The sequence below is a fragment of the Pseudonaja textilis genome, chromosome 3 (assembly GCF_049901715.1).
Source record: "Pseudonaja textilis isolate UNSWEBS1 chromosome 3, rPseTex1.2, whole genome shotgun sequence".
In the NCBI taxonomy this organism is placed as follows: Eukaryota; Metazoa; Chordata; class Lepidosauria; order Squamata; family Elapidae; genus Pseudonaja; species Pseudonaja textilis.
Genome location: NC_141992.1, coordinates 192,164,457 through 192,186,626, shown reverse-complemented (window position 1 = coordinate 192,186,626; position 22,170 = coordinate 192,164,457). Strand labels below are relative to the sequence as shown.

Genomic DNA, 22,170 nt, shown 5'->3' with positions numbered 1-22,170 from the left:
CTCTCTGGCTGGGAAATGCTGGACGGCCTTGTCTCTATCTCTGCGTCTGACACTGAGCATCCATCAGAGCCTTCCCCAGGTTCCAGAACTGGCCTAAGTTCTTCCCCAACCTCCTCACATTCTGAGTCTGCCGCCAGCTCTGCTGGCAGCTGGCAGGCCACAACATTAAGTGAGTCACATGGCCTTTAAGCAGACCAGGCTTTTCCCATTGACTTTGTTTATTAGAAACAAAACTTCATAAATATACAATGGCTGACAAGCACCTGATAATGTGACTGTGGGGATGCTGCAATGATTGTAACTTCAAGAACTAATGCATTACTTTTTTCAGTGCTGTCTGTAACTTCCAATGGCTACTAAACAAAGGATTGTAAGTCAAGGACTACCAATAGTTAAATGAGTTTGAACTTTCTGTACACGAACGAGCAATCTGATCTTTATATTCCAAGCCACATTTTTAAATTAAAAAATATGGTATTATTTCATTCCACGTGGATTAATTAAAGAATGTTTATGAAATTTTATTAATTACATTTACACAGCATCCCAACTGACACACAACTGGCTCTGGGAGGCTTATAGCATTCTCAAAGGAATAAATTTGTTCCATTATTGGATTCAAAGGTGTTATCTGGCCTAACCTCTAGAAAAACAGAAACGAAAACTGTTCTTGTGTTAGCACTTAACCACTAGCCTGGCAGTGGTACTTTCTGAGATTCTGTACTTTTCAAAATGACTTTTATTTCTGGAAGTTCTGGAAGAGGCTTTCATAAAAAAACAATAACATATTCTATGCTGCCCCTTAAGGAGCGAACAGTTCATCAATTCTCATAAAATGTGCAGCATTTCATACTCTGAAAACACCTGCCATTATGTGAATAGGTTTTTATTTGAGGGGGGGAGAGAAAGGAAGCTATTGAAGACGGTGCTATCACACTACTATGCCATGGTTAAACACATAGTATTTTCAGCATACTATTTTCCCAAACGGTGTAAATATGATATCAAATGGCGAGTAAACAAGCTTCAGCAGATTGAGATGGAAAAGATGTAAGGAACTGATACTCAAAATTCTATATAACTGGCTATTATTGAAATCTCATAAATGGATTCTTTAAAAGATTCTTTGGAAGCAGTGTGAGAGAGAGAGAGAGGGAGGAGGAGTGGATTTTTTGGTGGGGGGAGAGGCACAAAAATACTGATCTTTCTAAACATATACCTTTAACTAAATGGTCTAAGGAGATTCTCAATCATCCAAGTTATGGTTATCTTGAAGGTGCTTTTTCAAGAGGCAACTGGACTTTGTTTTTTTTTTCCTTGAAGACGTTTTGCTTCTCATCGAAGAAGCTTCTTCAGTTCTGTGTGAGAGAATGGAAGGATTTATATTCATTGCAGTCATCTGGTTGTTAGCACTTTCGCTGAGAGACGTTGAGGCCACGAGTTTATCTGTGCCCTCAGGGTCACGTGAATAGTGCAAACGGGTGTGGAACCTTCTTGGAACTGCGTTGTAAACAAAGAGGCCACCTATGTTAAAATTGAACTGCCCTCTCTCAACAGATGGGAAGGAATACGACACTACCTATCTCCTGTTTACAACGAGTTCCAAGGCTCCACACCTATTTGAACCATTCAGATGACCCTGAGGGCACAGATAAATCTCCAAGTGGCCTCAATGATTCTCAGAGAGAGGGCTAATGACCAGATGACTGCAAGGAATATAAATCCTTCCATTCTCCACCATTCACTCAGAACGGAAGAAGCTTCTTGGATGAGAAGTCTTCAAGGAAAAAAACAAAGTCCAGTTGCCTTTTGAAAAAGCACCTTTGGGACATACCTTAAACTCCTTCTACATGCGGTTTCCTCAAACCAACTCTTACATTGGATAGTTACAATGGATAGACTTTTGTTCTTGACTTCTAATTCTCCTTAGCACAGTACAAAATAAACATGCTCCAATCTCAACTTTTTGCTTTTATATACATTGATATATAACTAGCCATTCCCATAACATCAATTTTTTCTAATCAACAAAACCAAAGTCAATGTTTTTTCCCTGTCCCCTTCCCTTCCCTTCATTTTCTATCGTGTTCTTCTCTTCTTTGTATTTTATATAATTAAAAATAAAAATATTTTTGTCCTTGAGATGTGCATCTGTTTCCCCCATATTGATAGTCTTCCAAATGTTCTGGACTAAACTCCCCAACACTAGACCAACGCGGAGTCTCCAGCTATCCAGCAGGTCTGAGGTGAAGACAAATTGGGGAAGACAGATTTGAAATGTAGTTCTGAATTTTGTTGCACAGCTGGGATTTTATGTAAGGCCCAGATCAGATTGCAATTTCACACCACAAAAAACTCCCTCAAAATAAGATATCAGATGCGGGGGGAAAAAATCAACATCCTGCATCTGAAGTTTTTGAAGGATATGACCTAAACAGTTGGGAGATACTTGCCAAAAATTCTTACAGCCACACATCACCTGTTAGGATTTTATCCTTCCCAGAAAGAGAACAAGTCACACAAAAGGATCGTGCAATGAATTCAATGCAGGATTCTTTTCAAATATGCAGAGAGGTAATAATCCTTGACTTACCATCACAACTGGGATGAGAAATTTTTTTCTAAGCAAGGTTGAGTGATTTTCACCCATTTTTGGGGGTGGGCACAGCTATTAAACGAATGCCTAATTATTAAGTGAATTATGTGGTTGTTAACTAAAGCCAGCCACCCTTGTTGAAATTGCTTGTTGGACGTCAGCTGGGAAGAACACAAAAGGCCATCACATGTTCCCAGCCTCCTAAATACAGTGGTAGTCCTCCACTTACGGCCACAACCAAGGCCAACATTTGTGTTGCTAAGTGAGAAATTTGTTACAAGTGAGTTTTGCCCCATTTTACTCCTTTTCTCTCCACATTTGGTAAGGGAATCACCGTGGTTGTTAAATTAGCAACGTGGTCATTCAAGTGAACCTGGCTTCCCCATTGACTTTGCTTCTCGGGTCACAAAAAGGGGATCAATGTGATCCCCTCAGGACACTGCTATCGTGTCACCCCTAGTTCTTCTTTTCATCAAACTAGACATATCCAGTTCCAGCAACTGTTTTTTATATTTTTTAGCCTCCAATCCCATAATCATTGTTATTGCTCTTCTCTGTACTCTTTATAGAGTCTCAACATCTTTTTTACAATGTGGTGACCAAAGCTGGATGCATTACTCCAAGTGTGACCTTAGCAAGGCATTATAAAGTGGTATTAACACTTCACATGATCTTGATTCTAACCCTCTGTTTATGCAGCGAAAACTGTGTTGGCTTTTTTGGCAGCTGCAGCACAGTGCTGGCTCATATTTAAGTGATTGTCCATTAGGACCTCAAGTTCTTGATTTTTTTCCCCCCATCTACCCTATAAAAATGCCTTCCACCACAAAAATGGAACCACACCTTGAGGTCGACCAATGGCATCAACGTCAACCGTTTCTGAATTCCAATGCAGTAAGGAAGCATCAACCATAGCTTCCGAGTCACCATTGATGGTGCAATTGGACACTCTGGAAGTGGAGAAAAATTTTGGCTAGAAATCTCCCATTTTTTTCCCCCTGATCGGTAGAAAAACGTCAAACAGTCTGAAACACGAGTTAGTTATTTGAAAGCAATCTTCCAGTACATTATTAACTAAAGCTTAAAATTAAAAAAAAAAAAAATAGATACCTACCAAAGTATCAAGAGAAACAGGTCTCTTTGGTCTCCATACGTTCCATTTGACTCCTAATAAAAAGAAGAAAATGCCTTTTTTTTTTACTAATTCAAGAATTCCGCTTTTCTAAAATCTAAAATCAACAGAGCAAATCATAAACCATTAACACCACAATTAAAAGACATCAAGCCAAGAAAGAGGAATAAGGTTTAGGGGGCAAAACATCTCTAATGTTTTGAGTTCTTAGTTACATTATTTTGTCCATAAATTCTAGGATTACAAGTTACACTAGTTATGATGTTTTACATTGGTTTAATCATGAAGACTTGGCTTCAATTAAACTGACTGAGCTAAGGCTTTTTTCTTTTTCTTTTTTTTTTTTAGGTACTGGCACAAATTAAACTTTTTAAGATGAAATTTTAGGTGGTGATCTTAAAAGCCTCTCTCTGTAATCTAAAATAAAACTGGCTAATTGGTATGCTTCCCTGCTTTTATGGGTTATATTAAGATAAATTAAGTGAGATTAAAATCTTATTTGATTTATTTACCTTTTGCAAATGAAGACCGTTTTAAGGGTTACATCCTCTGCCTCTGACGAAAAGCGACCGCAATTAGTCAAGTCAGAAAGTCTTTAAAAGCTTTGAATTTATTGCTTCCGGCACGGAGTGTGAGGTTGTCATTAAGGTATCAAAACTCTCAGAAAACAACAACAACAACAAAAAAATATTCCAAAGTTTCACTAATGAAGAAATTGCTCAACAAGATGAAAAACTAAGTCACAGGTTATTTTTTTTTTTGATTCTCTGCGTTTTTTAATTTATCTGATTCAGAAAATGCATTAGCTATTTTAAAACAAGAATATTTTTTTTTTAAAAAAAGTTGGAATCCAGCCGCTCAATACCGTTTGGATACTTCCTTTAACAACTCTTTAAATCTATATTGTGTGCATAAATGGAAAACAAAAGAGAGATAGCTATAGTAAATGTAATGCACCTTTAGGTTTTTACCATTTTTTAAAAAATAAAACAAAAATAGTTGTACAGATATTTTAAGAGGAACCATTTTATGCTGATCGTGGTTAAAAAAAATCACTCCTTCCCTGTTTACAACTATTTATTAAGGTTTTTAAATAAATAATGCATACTCTCACACACACTGATTTTTCTTTCAAAAGTTTATTTAGTATCAAGCAAGAATAAACTTTGCTTAACACTACAGAACATTTCAAGACTCAAATTACAAAATACCACATTATTTGCATTTGTGATCTCTTTCCCTTTTTTACGCATGTTTGCAAGAGAAAAAACTAGCAAAATAGTTGAAAGGTAAAATTAGAGAAGAACTTAATTGTTGAAAACCTTTAAAATAAAAGGTTACGCTTAGGTTAAAATAATAGATTAACATGTTTAGTAAACCTAGCTGTTTTTAACACTAGTTAAAGGTTTTTTTTTTCCTTTTTGTATTTTTTTTTTTTGATCACCTATTTTCCTTTCCACCCCCCTTTCTTCCCCCCCTCCCCCTCTCCCAAATACAATCCAGAAATAAGAAAGCTCATTTCATGTGTCTTCCTTCCTGTACAGGTTTTTCAGTCAGCAAAAAATAGATTAAGCTCAGTCCGTCCATTCAGATTAAGCACTTTGATTTTAATAAAAAGGGATTGTTCATAGAAAAAAATTACTTTGAACAGTTTACAGGACTGGTGGAGTTTGGGCAATTCACAACATCGGACAGAATAATCAGTATCTTGCATATGGCTGCTCTCTGTAGCTTCCTTTTGATGATCTTGCTGAAGGAACCTTGTGTCTTGAGTTGGTCCAGTCTTCCTGTCCTGAAATCACAGTTTGGAAAAGGGGTAAGGCGTTTTGTACCAAACTTCAAGGTGTACATCCATTTTATTTTTTCAAGATGGCGGAGGAATGTATGTGTGTGTGTGTGTGTGCGTGTGTGTGAGGGGAAACACCCAAAAGGAAATATTTTCACTCTTCCACAATACCTTTTCCTCGAGGACCTCAGCAGCCCCGAAAACACAAACTGCATGGAATTTCTGAACAAAAACCTGGCTCAGAATGAGGATGCAGATCTCAACCTGAAGTCTCGGCAAAAGCTAGGCCCAAGCATAATTTTCTTCAGTGGCAGCTAAGCTCTAGGGCAGAGAATTATACTGGTACTCCTTTCCGCTCCTTAGCAAAGTTAAAAGCTGCCCTTTTTCCTGGTATAGGATTGAGAGTTACATCTGTTTAATCGCATGGGAACAGCATACCTGAGAGTCTTTTTCTTTCCTTCCACTTCTGTCTTCCTTCCTGTCCCCTCTCACTTTCCTTCCTTCCCCTTCCTCTCATCTTCCTTCCTTCTTTCCTCCCCCCCCCCTCTCTCCGTCCTCACCTTTCCCCTCCCATCTTCTTTCCTGTCCCTACCCTCTCAGGTTCCTTCCTTCCCCTTTCTCTCTCTCCTTCCTTCCCCCTTCCGCTACCGTCTTCCTTCCTGTCCTCAGCTTCCTTTCTTCCCTTTCATCTCATCTTCCTTCCTCTCCCTTTCCCTTCCCACCTTCCTTCCTGTCCTCAATCTCCTTTCTTCCCTTTCATCTCACCTTCCTTCCTTCCTTCCCCCTTCTCCTACCATCTTCCTTCCTGTCCCTCTCTCCTTCCTTCCTCTATCCCCTATCAGATTCCTTCCTCCCTCCCTCAAAGAAAAAAAAAAAAAACCCAAAATGGTACCATTCCACTCATCTAAACCACTTTTTAAAAAATGTAAGACACCAACAATAAAATCCTTGGAAAAATTCAGTGAGACGGCCCACTTTTGCTCCTCGTTTACGGGCAAGCAAAGGTGAGTGTAAGCGTACCCTTCCCCGGAGAAATCATTTCTGACTGGGGTATCCCAGCCTCAAAAGTGATTCTTCCTGTAACTCTTTTCTTTACATGATTCTTTGTTATCCCCCCGCTCAGTCCCTGGGCATCAGATGGGAGAAGAACAGGAGAACTGAGACTTGAGATGGTGTCAGGAGAGGTATGGGAAGACAGCAATGACTCATTCCCTGTTCGCACCAAGCACACAGTGAGCTCAGGGCTAAAATGTTATCCTGCAAGAAGGCACACAGGGGACAACTCATACTGATGTCGGAGCATGGAACAATTAAAGCTCCGAAGTCCATGGAGACCAATTTATCATGTTGCAAGGGGGGAAAAAAAAGAGAAAGCTTCGGTGACTTTTCAGAGAATCGTGTAATCAGCTGTTTCCTCTCCAGGTGACTTAAGAGTCTACTTAAACCTGTGACATGGAGCCAGCTTGCAGGGTAGAATAATTTATTGTATCATGACATATTCCCAAGTTGAAGAGGATGGGTGCTTCAGCTGAGAAACGATGCTTTAATCCCCTCCCACCTACAAAGAGCCCCAGAGAAACAGGAATTCAATCTTATTTCTCCCAACGTCTAGCAATTAGCAGAGAAATCTGCTGTCGCTCCCTCTGACAACAAGCAAAATGTGGTGGGGTGTGATTATGATTGTCTTCATGGGCATGCTGGTTGAAATTTCGAGGGGTCCCCCCCCTCCTGGTATCTAGCCACCCCTTTCCCCATAACATCTTGGAACATCCTTTATCCGATACCTCTAGTCTTATTACAATCTTTAAAAATTCAGCTTTGTGCTCCAAACCTTTGCTTTTATTTTACTGGACCCCATTCCCTTTTCCGCATTCCATTTCATGGCTGGCTGGGGAATTCTGGGACCTGAAGGCCACACAGCTTAAAATGGTGGAGGCTGAGAAACATTGCTAGAGATGAAGAGGGGTTGTTCCATATCCTGTAGTGCCCACGCCATCCAATCTAGTGGAATGGGCAAATACCTTGGCCAAATTTCCTTATACGGTCAGCCATTTTGGTACCTACCCACCAATCTCCAGTTTGGCTGGTGAAATGGTAAATGTCACTTCCTAATCACTCTGCTTTGGGACTGAGCCCACAGTCCCCTGCTGTATAAAATGGAAAATTGAAAGAATCACAAAGAATCATATAGGCTAGTCCAACCACAGCTCAATGCAGGAATTTAAATCCAGCAACCCTGAATTGGGACAATCTAACCTTTACAATAACCATATAAGGTAAAAATAAATCCCACTCACTCCCATATCAGTGTCAGAAACTCATATAACTAACTTTAACTGAGAATCTGCCTTCCTGTAATTTCAAACTTTCCTCCTGTGTGTGGGGGGGGGGGAGAGAGAGAGAGAAAGAGAGAATGAGAAAGAGAGAGAAAAAGAGAGAGAGGAGAACCTGCCTTGAATAATTTCATCTCCATGCATAATTAATTCCCATTTTCAATAATAATGACAATATGGGGAATTATTACTCTGGGAAACATATGATAGCCATCACCCCTTTTTCTGTATCAAAGTGTACTCCAGATCATTTCAAAGTACTCACTGTAAGAATCGTACGTCTCGTCGTTCAAGCCATGGGCATAGTCATAGTAATCGCCACCACTGTTTGAAAGAAAAAGAAAATATGTTCATCTGGTTACAAGACAGAATGAAGCTGACCGTACTTAGCAGCTACACCTTTTTTAATTATTATTTTTTATTTTATTCATATGTTAACAGCTGCGTTTTTGACCATCTTTCAAAAACAGCAAGAAGATATTAGTAAGCATTGCAAATTGACACACTGAACTCAGAGCATCCCTGTCTCTGGTGACCATACACACACACACACACACACACACACACACACACACACACACACACACACACACTTTGAAGATAGACCATGATGTATATAGGCAGACTTCTTCACAGTTCCAAGCTTCATCAGACAGGCCAAAGGGGAGGAAAACCTAGAGGTTTACCCAGGTAGTATTAAAGAGCTCCAAATTTAAATGGCTAAATGTATTCATTTTAAATACGTACAACAGTTCTTTAGTTCTGATTCCAAGGAAAAGCACAACACCAGAAAAGAAGTCAGGTAATAATAACAACAACAAAACAGCAACAAAACCTAAAAACTGTGATGACTTGGTAATGCTTTAAAATGGCCACGGTGCTCAAATAAAGATGGAGTTGTCTTTCTTTTTTTAAAAAAAATAAATAAACAAAAATAAAGACAACTTTAGTCCACAGAAAGATTCCTTAGTGGAAAGTAGAATGCCAAAGTGAATGAGCGAGCGACAGAACAATGAGTCATGGTAGCTCAGTGGTTAAAATGCAGTACTGCAGGCCACTTCTGCTGACTGCCTGCAATTTGGCAGTTTGAATCTCACCAGGCTCAAGGCTGACTCAGCTTTCCAACCTTCAGAAATGGTTAAAATGAGGACCCAGATTGTTGGGAGACAATAGGCTGAACAGACGAACACAATACAGAAGCCTGATGACGGCAGATGAGATTCTGCTGAAACGTTGTTACAACTTTAAAAGCACAACTACACTGACGTGGGAAAATACCTGAACAAAGCTGAATGCCATACATGTAAGTACCCGCGAAAACTTAAGAAAAAGAGATGTGTCAGGTTGCTGGCTATCATCTCAGAGGTGGCACTAATGGCTCCTCAACTGATAGCAGGTCCACTTTAGGCCAACTTGGTCCTTGATGTAAGCTAACGCCTTGCTCTACTGAATCTTTAGATTCTTTTCAGCAACAGAAAAATGAATAGGAAAGCTATCAAGACTAATCTGCTGTGACTGGTCCCATCCATCAAAGTAACTGCTTTGCTAGAGCCCCCCAACATACGCTGTCAGGTCAAACATGTCCTCTGACTAAAACAGGCTGGGCCCTCCCTGTTCTACACTTCTGCCTTGTTAAGCGAGACAGATGCGAAGTCTTGCAGATGGAAAGTTTTGAAACTAGGGTGTGCCTTTGATATAAGCTCCTGGGTTGAAAAGATCTTGGACCCCAAGAAGAGTGAGGCCCATATCACAAATGCAAAAGGATCGGGGCTTTTCAGAGAGGGGAAGGATCTGAATAAGGGTTTTTTTTTTTCTTTTACTATATTAAGCTAATTTTAAGAGTTTTATGATATAGCTTTCACCTGGTTCCCCATCAGAAAATGGGAGGAAACCAAGCTACTACCATATATTCAGCAATTAGTTTGGGGTAATAGTGAAGGTGCTGGCTTAGAAAGCAGGAGGTGAGGAGTTGTAGTCCTGTCTTAGGCTTGAAAGCCAGGCTGGGTGACTTGCTAGGAGACAGTGAGTTCTAGACCTGCCTTAGGCACGAAAACCATCTGGGTCACTTTGAGACAATCACCAGGAGACGGTGAATTCTAGTCCCACTTAGGCCTGAATGCTAGCTGGGCCAGTCACTCACTCCTAACCTAACCTTACTCACCTCACGGGATTGTTGCTGTGGGGAAAATAGGAAAAGGAAGGAATATTTTGTGTGTTTGCATTATTTATAAAAGGAAGGGAGGAAGGGAGAGAGGAAGGAAGGAGAGAAAAAGTAAGAGAGAGAGAGAGAGAGAGAGAGAGAGTGTGTGTGTGTGTGTGTGTGTGTGTGAGAGAGAGAGAGAGAGAGAGAGAGAGAGAGAGAGAGAGAGAGAGAGAGAAGAGAGAGAGAAAGAAAGAGAAAGAAAGAAAGAAAGAAAGAAAGAAAGAAAGAAAGAAATGGTTACCTCTGCCTTAACTTCTGCCTTCACCTCTGCCTAGGAAGGAAGGAAGGAACGAAGAAAGGGAGAGAGAAGGAAGGGAGGGTAGACTGCAGGTGGCTAAATCCTGCCTTGGCTCATAAGCTCTAACAAAGGTAGGATCCCCAAATGTCAGTTTGCTCTTAAGGAATGTTCCAGATATTCTCCAGCAAGTTCCTTCCAGATGAATCAGTGTCACATATTTGGAATTTTGAATTTGTAATCAGCAAAGTCTACCATTTTCTACCTGCTGAAGGTGTTGTGACTTTTTTTTTTTTTTTTGAACAAAGAAGCAACATTTATGGCCCCGAGGGCCATGAATTGGACGCTTCATTATCGCATTGAATGCCATCCTTCTCACTCTGCATGGCAGTCGCCTTACGGAAAGCACATTAGATAACTACCAGTACTACAAGGGGGGTGGGTGCGAGTGGGGGCAAAAGACACCGCTGTTAAGTTACTCCATGAAGAACCTCCAGCCAGAATTATGGAACACATTCTGAACAGCCTTGCAGGAGAAGAAAACGCAGCACTGTTTTGGATTCACAAAACTTTACCTACCCCCCACCCCCAAAAAACACACACCAATCACAGCAAGATACTCATATCTTGACGGAGACCTCTCAAGTGACAGTTGCTATTCCTTCCCCACAGTATCTTGATTGCTTATTGTAGGAGCCATCAAGGCTGGGAGCTTCAAGCAGCTGAGCCCCCTTCTCTTCCACTCACTTCAATCCTGTCAGAATTACTTTAGCAGGGCTTCATTGCACAAACCCAGACGCCTGTTAAAGCAAACAGGATTTGCCTCTCGTGGGCATGTAAACAGCAAAACCAATAATTCCTTGGAAAGGCAGAGAAATCACTTATTTACATTCAAGGTGTATGAAAAAAGCCCACCAATGTTATTATTAACTGACAGACCCTTCACCCACGATAATCGTATCAAAAAAAAAAAGAAAGAAAAAAAAAGGAGAAGCAGTAACTCAAAGCGATCGCTGAGGCTGCATCTCGGCCTGGAAGGGAACTGCATCCTGCTTGGATAACCCCGAAAAAGACCTGGCTTATTAAAATATAAAACCTCTTTTGCTAAATAGTCTGTAGGGAGATTCTCAGTCATCCAGGTCATGGTTGCCCCAAAGGTGCTTTTTCAAGAAGCAACTGGACTTTTTGGTTTTTCCTTGAAGGCATTTCGCTTCTTTATCCAAGAAGCTTCTTCAGCTCTGACAGGATAGTGGGGAATGGAAGGATTTATATTCCTTGCAGGCAAGCTGGTCATTTGTATCCTTTTAGAGGGTCGTTGAAGCCCCCGAGTATGTAAATAATATAAATATGAATATAAATGCAAGGAATATAAATCCTTCCATTTCCCACTATCCAGTCAGAGCTGAAGAAGCTTCAGAAGATTGGATGAGCCTTCAAAAGAAAAAAACAAGAAAGTCCAGTTGCCTCTTGAAAAAGCATCCTTGGAACCCTTTTGCTAAATATTAGGTTATTTAGAAAGCTGCAACCCACACAGGAAACTATGGCTAGGTGACTGATTACTTGGATCAATCTGACCTTTGGTTCAAGGTCCAGGTGAGAATTTTTTCTTCTTGCCTAACAGCAGGATGACGAGATGTATTTGTGTGTCTAGTATTTTTGTATCACTTCAGAGCCTCCTGAAATTATATTTTTGAAGTAGTGCCTGTAACGGAATAAAGCTCTTCGCACCCTGGCCAGCGAAACTGTGGCGTGTCCACTTGTGACTACAAGGGCTGTGTCATTTTTCTCGATAAAATAATTTTGGTCAGAGGGAAAAATACTCAGCGGGTAGCTCTGTAGTTTTCTTTGCGCCAAAAGGCATAAGCAGAAAGGCTGTTGGAAATTGACCAGAATCTGCAAATCTGGAAAACTGCACAGTTGGAAGACATGTCTAAGTGGTTAATTTTTTTTTTTTTTTTACACTGGGCAGTAGGACGTTCCCCTTAATGTGTCATTTTAGTTTCATTTCAGAAATAAAAAAAAAGTTACAAATTTGCTGCCACTTTCAATGGAAAACAGAACTTGAACAGAGAATGTGCAGGCAGACCTTGAGTGATGACCACAATGGAGCCCAAAGTTTATGTTGCTAAGTGGAACCTTTCTTCAGTGAGTTTGCTCCATTTTACACTTTGCTTGCCACGGTTGTTAAGTGAATGACTGAAGTTGTTAAGTGAGTCACACGGCTGTTAAGTGAATCTGGCTTCACCGCTGACTTTGCTTGTCAGAAAGTTGCCAAAGGGGATCACGTGACTCCAGGACACTGCAACCGTCATAAATATGTACCAATTGCCAAGCATATGAGTGTTCGGGATGCTACAGTAGTCGTAAGTGTGAAAAATGGTCATAATAATTTTTTTCAGTGCCCTTGTAACTTTGAATGGACACTAAATGAACTGCTGTAAATCAAAAATTACCTGTATTTACTTAGCAGCTTGGCAACAGGCCTGTAGATCTTTTGACTTCAAAGGTATCAAAAATCTATAAGGTGTTTATAATTTTATCTCGGGCAGCAGTTGTGCCTATTCCTAAACAGGAGGCCCTTTTAAACTGTCATTCATGGCCAGGCCTAGTCGCAAAGCCAGAGGAGCTTCTAAATGTGATAAAGAAAAAAAAAGAAATAAATTTTAACTCTGTTCTTTATGTATGATCGAATGAATTCCAACTTGGCTCAAAACAGAACCACTAAATCGAAATAACTGCTAAGTGCCAGAAATATCACAGGCAGAAACTGCCCGGCGAGTGATGAATTCATTTAATTGTCCTAAAACAAGCCAGGAGACAAAACAAAAACCCACGTTTTGACCTGCACACAAAAAATGGAAAATACGACAGTGTGGCTCAAAGGGTTGGATAGATTTCTCCAAATAGATTCCTAATAAAGTTGATCTGAAACCCAGCGCACCTTGTTCTTTCCAGATTTCAAGGGAGACAAATCAGGGGGCTCTCGATGGAACAGGGGCGCCCTTGACCCCTGTCTCCCTCCTTCTCTGCGTGGGAATTATGGGAGTTGAGCTCCCCACAACTTCAAGCTTGTCACAGTTGAGAAAGGTGACCTAAAGTAACAGCTCGCGTCCACCTTCAGGTTTCCTTATCTTTCCAATGCACCAGAGGACCATAAATCAAATTAATCGGCACGCACCACTACCCGAGAGGATGCGCTAAAGCACCACAGACTCCGAGAGACCGAAGTTTCCCAGATCAGCTCCTCCATCTCTTAGCGTCTACAAGTCTGCTACTCGCTTGACCTTTGCACAGGCTTCAACGCAGAGCTCCCTGCATGGTTCACTTACATGGAATAACTAGGAGGCCCAAGGTGAAACCTTTCCTCTTCTGCATGAGTAGCACTTCAGGTTCAAAGCCTCCAGTCAGATGGAAGGAGACCTGCCTAATCGTGTTAGATCAACAGCCGTGGAGATCCGTATCAGGTTAAACCTTGGGCAAGAAGTCTGGCTGCTTGGCGTAACGCTATGAATTATGAAACCCTGCCTTCCCCTGGCCGAGTGAAAGGTCTTCTCCTGCATAGATGCAGCAGCTCCTTAGCTAAGGAGAGCTGCCTGTTTTTGTTTTTAGGAAAGCTGCGAAGATCTCCCTCGTGCAACCTTTACGCTTTCAGAAAAGCGCAGATAGCCCTCAACTTACAACATTTCGTTTGGTGACCGTTCCGAGTTACAAAGAAGTGACTTGTGACCGTTATTCACGCTTATGACAGTTGCAGCATCGCCATGGTCGTTCCAAAGGTGGTTTTTTTTTTCTTTTTCCAAGAGGCAACTGGACTTTCTGGTTTTTCTTTGAAGACGTTTCACTTCTCATTCAAGAAGCTTCTTCAGCTCTGACTGGATGGTGGGGTAATGGAAGGGTTTTATATTCCCTACAGATAGCTGGTCATTTGCATTCTTTTAGAGTCGTTGAGGCCGCCTGGAGGTTTATCTGTGTCGTCAGGGTCACCTGAGTGGTGCAAATGGGTGTGGAGCCTTCTTGGAACTGCTGAAAGGACCGTGTTGTAGATTGGAGTTAGATGATGTCATATTCCTCACCCTCTGCTGAGAAAGGGCTGTTCAATTTTGACATAATGGCCTCTTCAACAGTTCCAAGAAAGCTCCATACCCATTTGCACCACTTAGGTGACCCTGACTATATAGATAAACCTCCAAGTGGCCTCAACCACTCTCTTCAAGAGTGCAAATGACCAGCTGTCTGCAAGAAGTATAAATCCACAGTCCAGTCAGAGCTGAAGAAGCTTTCTGGATGAGAAGTGAAACGTCTTCAAAGAAAAACCAGAAAGTCCAGTTGCCTCTTGGAAAAGCACCTTTGGGACAACCATGGCCTGGATGATTGAGAATCTCCACAGACATCCCCCTTGATCAAAATTCAGACACTTGGCAAACGACTCATATTTATGACGGTTACAGTGTCCCTGAAGTCATGTGATCACCTTTTGAGACCTTCTGATAAGCCAAGTCCGTGGGGAAGCCAGATTCACTTAACAACGGTGTTACTAACTCAACAACTGAAGTCATTCATTTAATAACTGTGTCATAAAATGGGGGCAAAACTCACTTCACAACTATCTCACTTAGCAAAAGAAATTTGGGGCTCAGTTGAGGTCGTACGTTGAAGAACACCTGTATTTTTCTACCAACTCGAGGCCATTTCCAAGGATGACAGGTGAGGCAGCTTGGGTTTTTCTAATAAAAAAGATCTTTTCCACCTCTTCCCTGTTGTTTGAGATTAGCACGACAGTATCTAATCAACAGCAAACCCCACCCCGCTTTCTCCAGCCAAGGCTTTTATGCTTTGCTCATTTGTGCGTTTTCTGTGGTGAGTGAGGTAGCTTAACATCAGCCAGAACATCAATCCTGATTTTCATCCTTTCTTCCAGTCTGGCACTTGTAGCCAGCTTTCATCCCCTATAGCTAATGGTTGCTTGGTTGTCTCCCAAGCAATTAAAACAAATTTAAGCAGGATAATCTCCAGTTGTAGCATAATCTTAAAATGTCTTTTATCTCTGAGAATAGCATGTCACAGGCCCTCACCATACAAAACACTCTCGGGCTCGCAAAGAATAAGCCTTCAGATGATCCCTTTTAAAGTACTGATTTTTCCTCGGCTTTTTTCACCCCAAGCTGGGTGCCTCCAAACGTATTTATTTTTATTGACTGATGGTTATTTTTTAGGCCACTCACCATCTTAATCCCTGGGTGTTATACAAAAGAGGCTAGGTTGGGAGTGGAGTTAATGAGCTGGCTGGAACGCTGGAAGAATTCTACACATCTTGAATTTATTTATTTATCCAATTTCTCTAGCCACCCATCTCAATCCAACTGATCGGAGAATAACACCACAGCAATTAAAATACCACAAAAAAAAAATTATACATTGTCTGAGTGACCAGGTTTGGTTAGAAGCAAGTAAATACAGTACCCTACATCCATGTTTTTAATTTACAGGCACTTCCAGGCCTAAACTGTTTCTACCTTCTAAAATTTGCTGCAGATTTGCTAGATGGGGAATTCTGGGAGTTGAAGTCCAGCTTGAAAAACTGTTTTACACACTCTTCTTTAGCAGTGCCATTTCTGAACATTTTCATCCCCTGCTGGGGAACTAAGTTGGTTGCAGGAATTGGGTATATCTAGTTTAATGAAAAGAAGGACTAGGGATGACATGATAGCGATGTTCCAATATTTGAGGGGGTGCCACAGAGGAGAGGGACTCATCCTTTTCTCCAAAGGTGAGGCAGGACAAGAAGCAATGGGTGGAAACTAATCAAGGAGAGAAGCAACCTAGAACTAAGGAGAAATTTCCTGACAGTTAGAACAATTAATCAGAGGAACAACTCGCCTCCAGAAGTTGTGAATGCTCCAACACTGGAAGTTTTTCAGAAGAGATTGGACAACCATTTGTCTGAAATGGTATGGGGCTTCCTGCCTGAGCAGGCGGTTGGACTAGAAGACCTCCCTGGTTATTATTTTGTTACTCTGTTAATCCTTACAAAGCAGAGTGATGTAGACTTTACAACATCATCCTCAATGTTGCTTCTGAAATACTGCAAGTACAAAGAGGACACGAAGAGTTAAACCAAGGCTGTCTCCACAAATTCCTAAAAAGGCAAAAATAAATTAGCTAATTAATTATTAGCGCCACTGCCTTCTATCTCTTCAGCTAGGCTGGAAAAATGATGATTTTTCCACCCCATTCTTTTAAAAAAGGAAACATCCTCAACTTATGATCGCAATTGAGCCCCAAATTTCTATGGCTAATTAAAACAGCTGTGAAGTGACTTTTACACCATTTTGCAATCTTTCTTCCTTTGCCTTCTTAAGTGACCAACCACAGTTGGTAAGTTAGGAACACGGTTGTTAAGTGAATCTGGCTTCCTGTTCTGACCCAGGCTTCGTAAACCGTAATTATTCACAAACTTGTTTTAAAAACAAAACCTATTTTATTTCAACGCTGGGAATTGTTTTCATTCCCAGCTGGAATTAAGCTCAAACCGCCCCCCCAAAATAAGCATATACCTTTCAGTTCTGTGAAGTGCTGCCAAAACAGAGGTATCAAATTAACTAGAAAAGAAACCAACCGAAGTAAAAGAAAAACCAACCAAAGAACAGAGAACTTCAAAGATGACTTGGAATCGATTGAACTACTTTGCTTCCTGCAAAGGTTTCGTCATCTTGGCCTGACTTTTATCCTTTATGGGAGGGGCAATCACCTCCAAGCCTTACTCCTGAGTCACCCCTTTTCTTTCAGCTGTTCTTGCATTCTAGCAGCTCTGCGCACATGTACACTGAGAACAGGCTCCCATGGGTCTTCCTCGCTGCTGCCAGACTCCAGAGGCTCTGGAGGCAGCACCCCACTCACAGATGGTCCTGGCCCCATCTCTGCATCGGATGCAGGACCCTCGTCCGAGTCCTCCCCAGATTCCCTGACTGGTCCCCGTTCTTCCCCATCGTCCGATTCTGCTGCCGTCTGCACTGGCTACTGGCGAACCACAACACTTCCCCCACTGGACTTTTGCTTGTCGGGAGGTTGAAAAGGAGTTCAACGTGACCCGGGACACTGCAACCCTCATAAATACATGCCAAGCATCCGAATTCTGATCACGCGAGCATGGGGGATGCTGCCAGCAGTCATGTGAAAAACTTAAAAGTCACTTTTTGGGTGCGGTTGTAACTTCCAAGCACTACCAGCATCCGAGATGTTTCTTGCTTAGAATCTTTTGATCAGCAAGTTTCCTTTCTCAGTTCACACTCTGCAAAGGTTTTAACGCAGAAGACACACAAAAGCCGGAGCTAATTAAAACTTTCGACGGAGCATGCTCACACAAACATTTCCACGTCTGAACTGAACAATTTTCCGGGGGAAAAAGCTTGGCTGCTTTGCACACAGAAACCTTGCAGTGCCAGAAGGGGATTAGATCTCAGGCACTTTTATTCTCTCCCCCCCCCCCCAGCTGCCCCCTTGCTTTCTCAACTAGAGCATGCAAAAACTTGGAACGCTCCCCCCGCCCCCTCGCCCCCTCCCAGCCTTCTGTGATCAGGAAAACAAAGTTGCCTGCTTAAAAATTCAAACACATTTGCAACTGATGCTGAACAAGCCTTCCGGATCTGACTCTGTTCACAGGACGTTATCTGCCATGTGGAGCTGGGAAAAGTTAAAAAAAAAAAATTAAAGAAACGCGCCTCTCACTTTTAACACAACACGGCTTTATTGGGAACAGACCTGTTTTCCAAGGAGAGAAAGCAGATGCCTCATTAAAACTCACTCTTACCTCCATTATAGTTACTTTTCCTTGTGAAAGTCAAGCAATCCCGTATTTCCGAGCCGCGGATTTTAAGAGACGTCTTCACGTCTGTTCGCAGGCAGACAGAAAAGACATTTTCATGACCTCAACGTGATGGATATCGTTGAGACAGATATATTACAGCTCAAAGCAGCTTCGCTTACATAGTGCAAGGTTTCAAAGGGAGATGGGGCTTCTTTGTTTGGCTCTTTTCAAGAATAAGGAGTGTAGAGCTGCAGTTGGTTTTTAGTCTTTCAATGGGGTTCATTCCCCATTCCAGTGTTTCACATCAACTCCCAGGATTTCCCAGCCAGGATCCGCCCACCTTAAAGGTGTCAAGGTTGAGAAACTCTGCTACACACACTATCTTTTCATCCTGTTCCTTGTGTGTCTAATACCACTTGGCCAAATAAACTACCGTTCCAGGTAACTGGCTGTCCAATCTCCTCTTTCAAACCAACAGCATCCACAACTTCCAAAGGCAACCTGGCCCACTGGTTAACTGTTCTCACTGTCAAGACATTTCTTCTTGCTTCTAGGTTGCTTCTCTCCTTGATTAGTTTCCATCCATTGTTTCTTGTCTTGCCTTTTGGTACTTTGGAAAATAGGATGACTCCCTCATCTTTGTAAGAGCTCCTTAAATATCGGAAAACTAGTCCCCTCGCCCTTTTCACTAGAGTAGACATACCCAATTCCTGCAATTGTTCTTCATACATTTTATCCTCCAGTCACCTACAAATTATCTTCGTTGTTCTTCTCTGTACTCTTTCTGGAGTCTCATCTTTTTATAATATGGTGCCCAAAACTGGACGCGGTATTCTAGGTGGGGTCTTACCGAGGCTTTATAAACTTTATATATAAATACCATATATAGTAATAACTTCTTTCTCAGATTTGTGAGTCAAAGAGGTATTTCTGATGGTCAACAGAAAGAAAAGTTGGATTAGGACATGTTGGGATAGTCCTAAACTCAAATGTGCTACATCTAAGTCCAGATCTGTGTGTGTGTGCGTGTGTGTGTGTGTAAATACACACACACAGAGATACACACACACACACACACACATAAATTTGTTTTTATATACATACACACATATATAGTTGTGAGATTTTTATTTCATTTGCTGCCGAGTTGGAAGGCTACTCCGAACTTGTACATTTACGATACATCAATAGAAAGGAAATGGCTGCCTTTACCAGCAACAATAGCTCGGCATACACTGGAGTGTTTAAAACATATTTATTTGTGTATGACTGGCAATGTGCTGCTGATCCACATAAAATTCAGAGAAACGGAAGCCCGACATTAGCAAGTCTGTTTTGAGTACAGTTCTTGAAATCTCAATGCTACCATTTCAAGATGCAATCAATGCAGGCCTTCAGACTTGAATGATCCAATTACATCCACTCTAAAAGATCCAAGAGGAATGTTGCCGCGTGCCTTTGCAACAATGCAGCATCATTTGTCCTGTGATTGATAACTGCAGAGCATCGCAAGTACAGCTTGGGTGGTTTCAACCTCTGGAAAGAGGCGCTACCGCTTTCCCTAAGCACAAGAGTTTCTCGGCAACACACTTTTTAGTTGTTGCTGCTTCCTTTCTTATTGGACTCAGGAGTTCCATTCAGTCCTCCGCTGTGTCTTGAGTACATCATCAGAATTCAAGCATTTCAGTCAAGGCACTCCTGCCACAAAGTCATAACAAGCCACTTGATTTGGGGAGGAGGAGGGGAAGTTGGGCTGTAACAACAGTAAAAAGAAATGGGGGAAAAAATCCCCGAAAAATAAGGACAAATGATGAAAATAATGCGTACAAACCCTTGAGATTTGAACAGTGAGGTCATGCCTTCCAAAAGCAATGGGCATTCTTTGCATGTAAAGTTCAAAAGCTTTATTTTAAGTGCCTTTCTTTTAATTTTGATTCACAACTGTCCTTGGATCTAACTGACCCCTAAACTCCATGAATCAGCCGGCAGCCTCATTCAAAGACGTGGTGGCAAACCTATCCATAATTAGGAAGTACGCTACATAATGGGAACATAAAAATTCCTCGAGGTATTGATAAGAACATTTGTAGCTCAGGGTTGAATTGTGGGGTCCTTCGTGCTCGTTCATCTTGTTTTCTTGCAGACATTTCATTACTTAACCTGGGGGGTCCCCAAACTTGGCAACTTTTAAGACTTGTGGACTTCAACTCCCAGCCAGCTGAGAAATTCTGGGAGTTGAAGTTCACAAGTCTTATAAGTTGCCAAGTTTGGAGACCTCTGACCTAACCAATTACCATCATCACTGCTAGAAGGGAGTCGGGTTTGTTCTCTGTTTATAAACAAGTGACTTGCCCTGACCGTGTTGGTCAGCCAGGTGTTGTTGAACCACAAGCACTCCCACCAGCGCTGAGAGGGCAAGCTGCTTGCATATAAACAGAAGGCAACCCCTTCCAACACTGATGATGTTACCTAATTGGGTAATGAAACGTCTGCAAGAAAACAACCAAGCCAACGAAACATCTCCAAAGCTCAGAGAGCACCAAGAACCCTTGAGGATCACACTGTATTTTTCTCAGTTTTTCCTCCCAGCCTTCTCTCTTCTCTTCCTCTCCTCCACCTCATGCCAAAATGACTATCTTTTGATAAATCCAAAACATGTTTGCTTAATATCTTGTAAGAGACAGATAAGAAATCAGGATAAAAGTGATATTTCCCGGGAAATAAATTCCTTCTCTTTCTGAAAGCCGGTCACATCTTCTGAGTTTTAGTAACAAACTTCATTCTCTGCCATGTTAACTCTCTGCAGCATCTGTCACTGCCATGAATGGCTGATCATAAGTATCTTGGTAGTGATCTGAGCGCTATTAAGCAGATGGTAGCGCTAAATCCAAATGATGTAATACATCTCCCTGGTGGACTCTGTTTCTATACTCTGCCATTACTCCATAATTCCTCTGTGATAAATCTTATGTATGCTGGAGAACATTAAATAGCAGGCTGACATCAGCAATAGAATTATCAGCAATGGTTTACATTTGCCCCCATTCTTGCCTCTGCAAAGACTAGTGTGGGAAACAGCAAAATCCTGCAAGTCTTGCAGACCAGTGGCCTAATTTTGTGCATAGAAAGTGTTTTAAAAGGAAAAAAAAAACAGACCACACATAGTAGGATTGTTTACAAAATGCATTTCAAACACAATTTGTGGACGACGCCTGTTACAAACCCGGTTTTCCATTTGTTTCTCTGTTCAGGAGAACTTTATAATGGAATTGTTCTGGACCCGTCGAATTAATAAATTCTTAAGGCTTTGACACTACAATTAGTGGGACGTAGGTTCAAGAAGATTTATAATGGAGTTCCCATAATGCTATCTAACGTCATGTGTAGGCCAAAGAATAACATAGGGAGTTACACGGAAGCAGTGCAAAGATCTACTGGTCAGTTACATTAAAGAATAAAAATGTAGCAAGTTAAGGTCAGCTTTCAAGAAATAATGGTTAAAAGCAGTGGTGTCAAACTCAAGGCCTGGATCCGGCCTGCAGGGTACTTAGATCTGGCCTGTGGGGCCGCTCTGGATAAAGCGGAGGACCAGCCTGGGGTGCCTCTCCCAGCAAAAACAGAGTTCGCGTGGGCAGAGCATGGCCCCGGAGGCAGCTTTTGCTGGCAGAGGGTTGCAGAAAGCGGTCGCAGCAAAAAATGGAGCATGCAAGGGCCATACGTCCCTCCTGAGTTTTTGTTGGCAGAGGGTTGCAGGAGGTGTTCACAGCCACAAATGGAGCTCGCAAGGGCCACACGTCCCCCCTCCCAAGGTCATTTTCGCTTGCAGAGAGTTACAGGAGGCTGTCTCAGCTGAAAACAGAGCTCGGGAGCCTATTTTTACTGGTAGAGCACTCAGGCCACTATACCACCCCCCCCCCCGATATGAGTGATATCATGCTGGCCACGCCCATCCTGTCCAACCCCACCCCACCCCTGAGGACAAACACAACCTTGATACGACCCTCAGTGAAATTGAATATGACACCGCTGGCTTAAAGCATCCTAGTTACTTACCCTCACTTACAAATATCCAGGCGTTTTA

The 22,170-nt window shown here is 41.8% G+C and overlaps 1 protein-coding gene across 2 annotated transcripts in view; it reads right to left on the bottom strand.

The window, feature by feature from the left end:
• The window catches only part of KHDRBS3 (KH RNA binding domain containing, signal transduction associated 3), a 117,742-nt gene that overhangs the window by 4,901 nt on the left and 90,671 nt on the right, over positions 1-22,170 (bottom strand). The window contains exons 8-10 of one of the 2 annotated variants that reach the window (XR_003374378.2): positions 8,113-8,171; positions 5,371-5,520; positions 3,711-3,763 (exon numbers count right to left, since the gene is read on the bottom strand). Coding sequence is in view for 1 of the 2 variants with exons in the window: in XM_026703689.2 (XP_026559474.1) it covers positions 5,429-5,520; positions 8,113-8,171 (151 nt within the window). In the remaining variant the exon portion in view is untranslated. Of the gene's footprint in view, positions 1-3,710; positions 3,764-4,851; positions 5,521-8,112; positions 8,172-22,170 lie in introns of those variants that run through there. The other variant, XM_026703689.2, reaches the window with a different exon arrangement.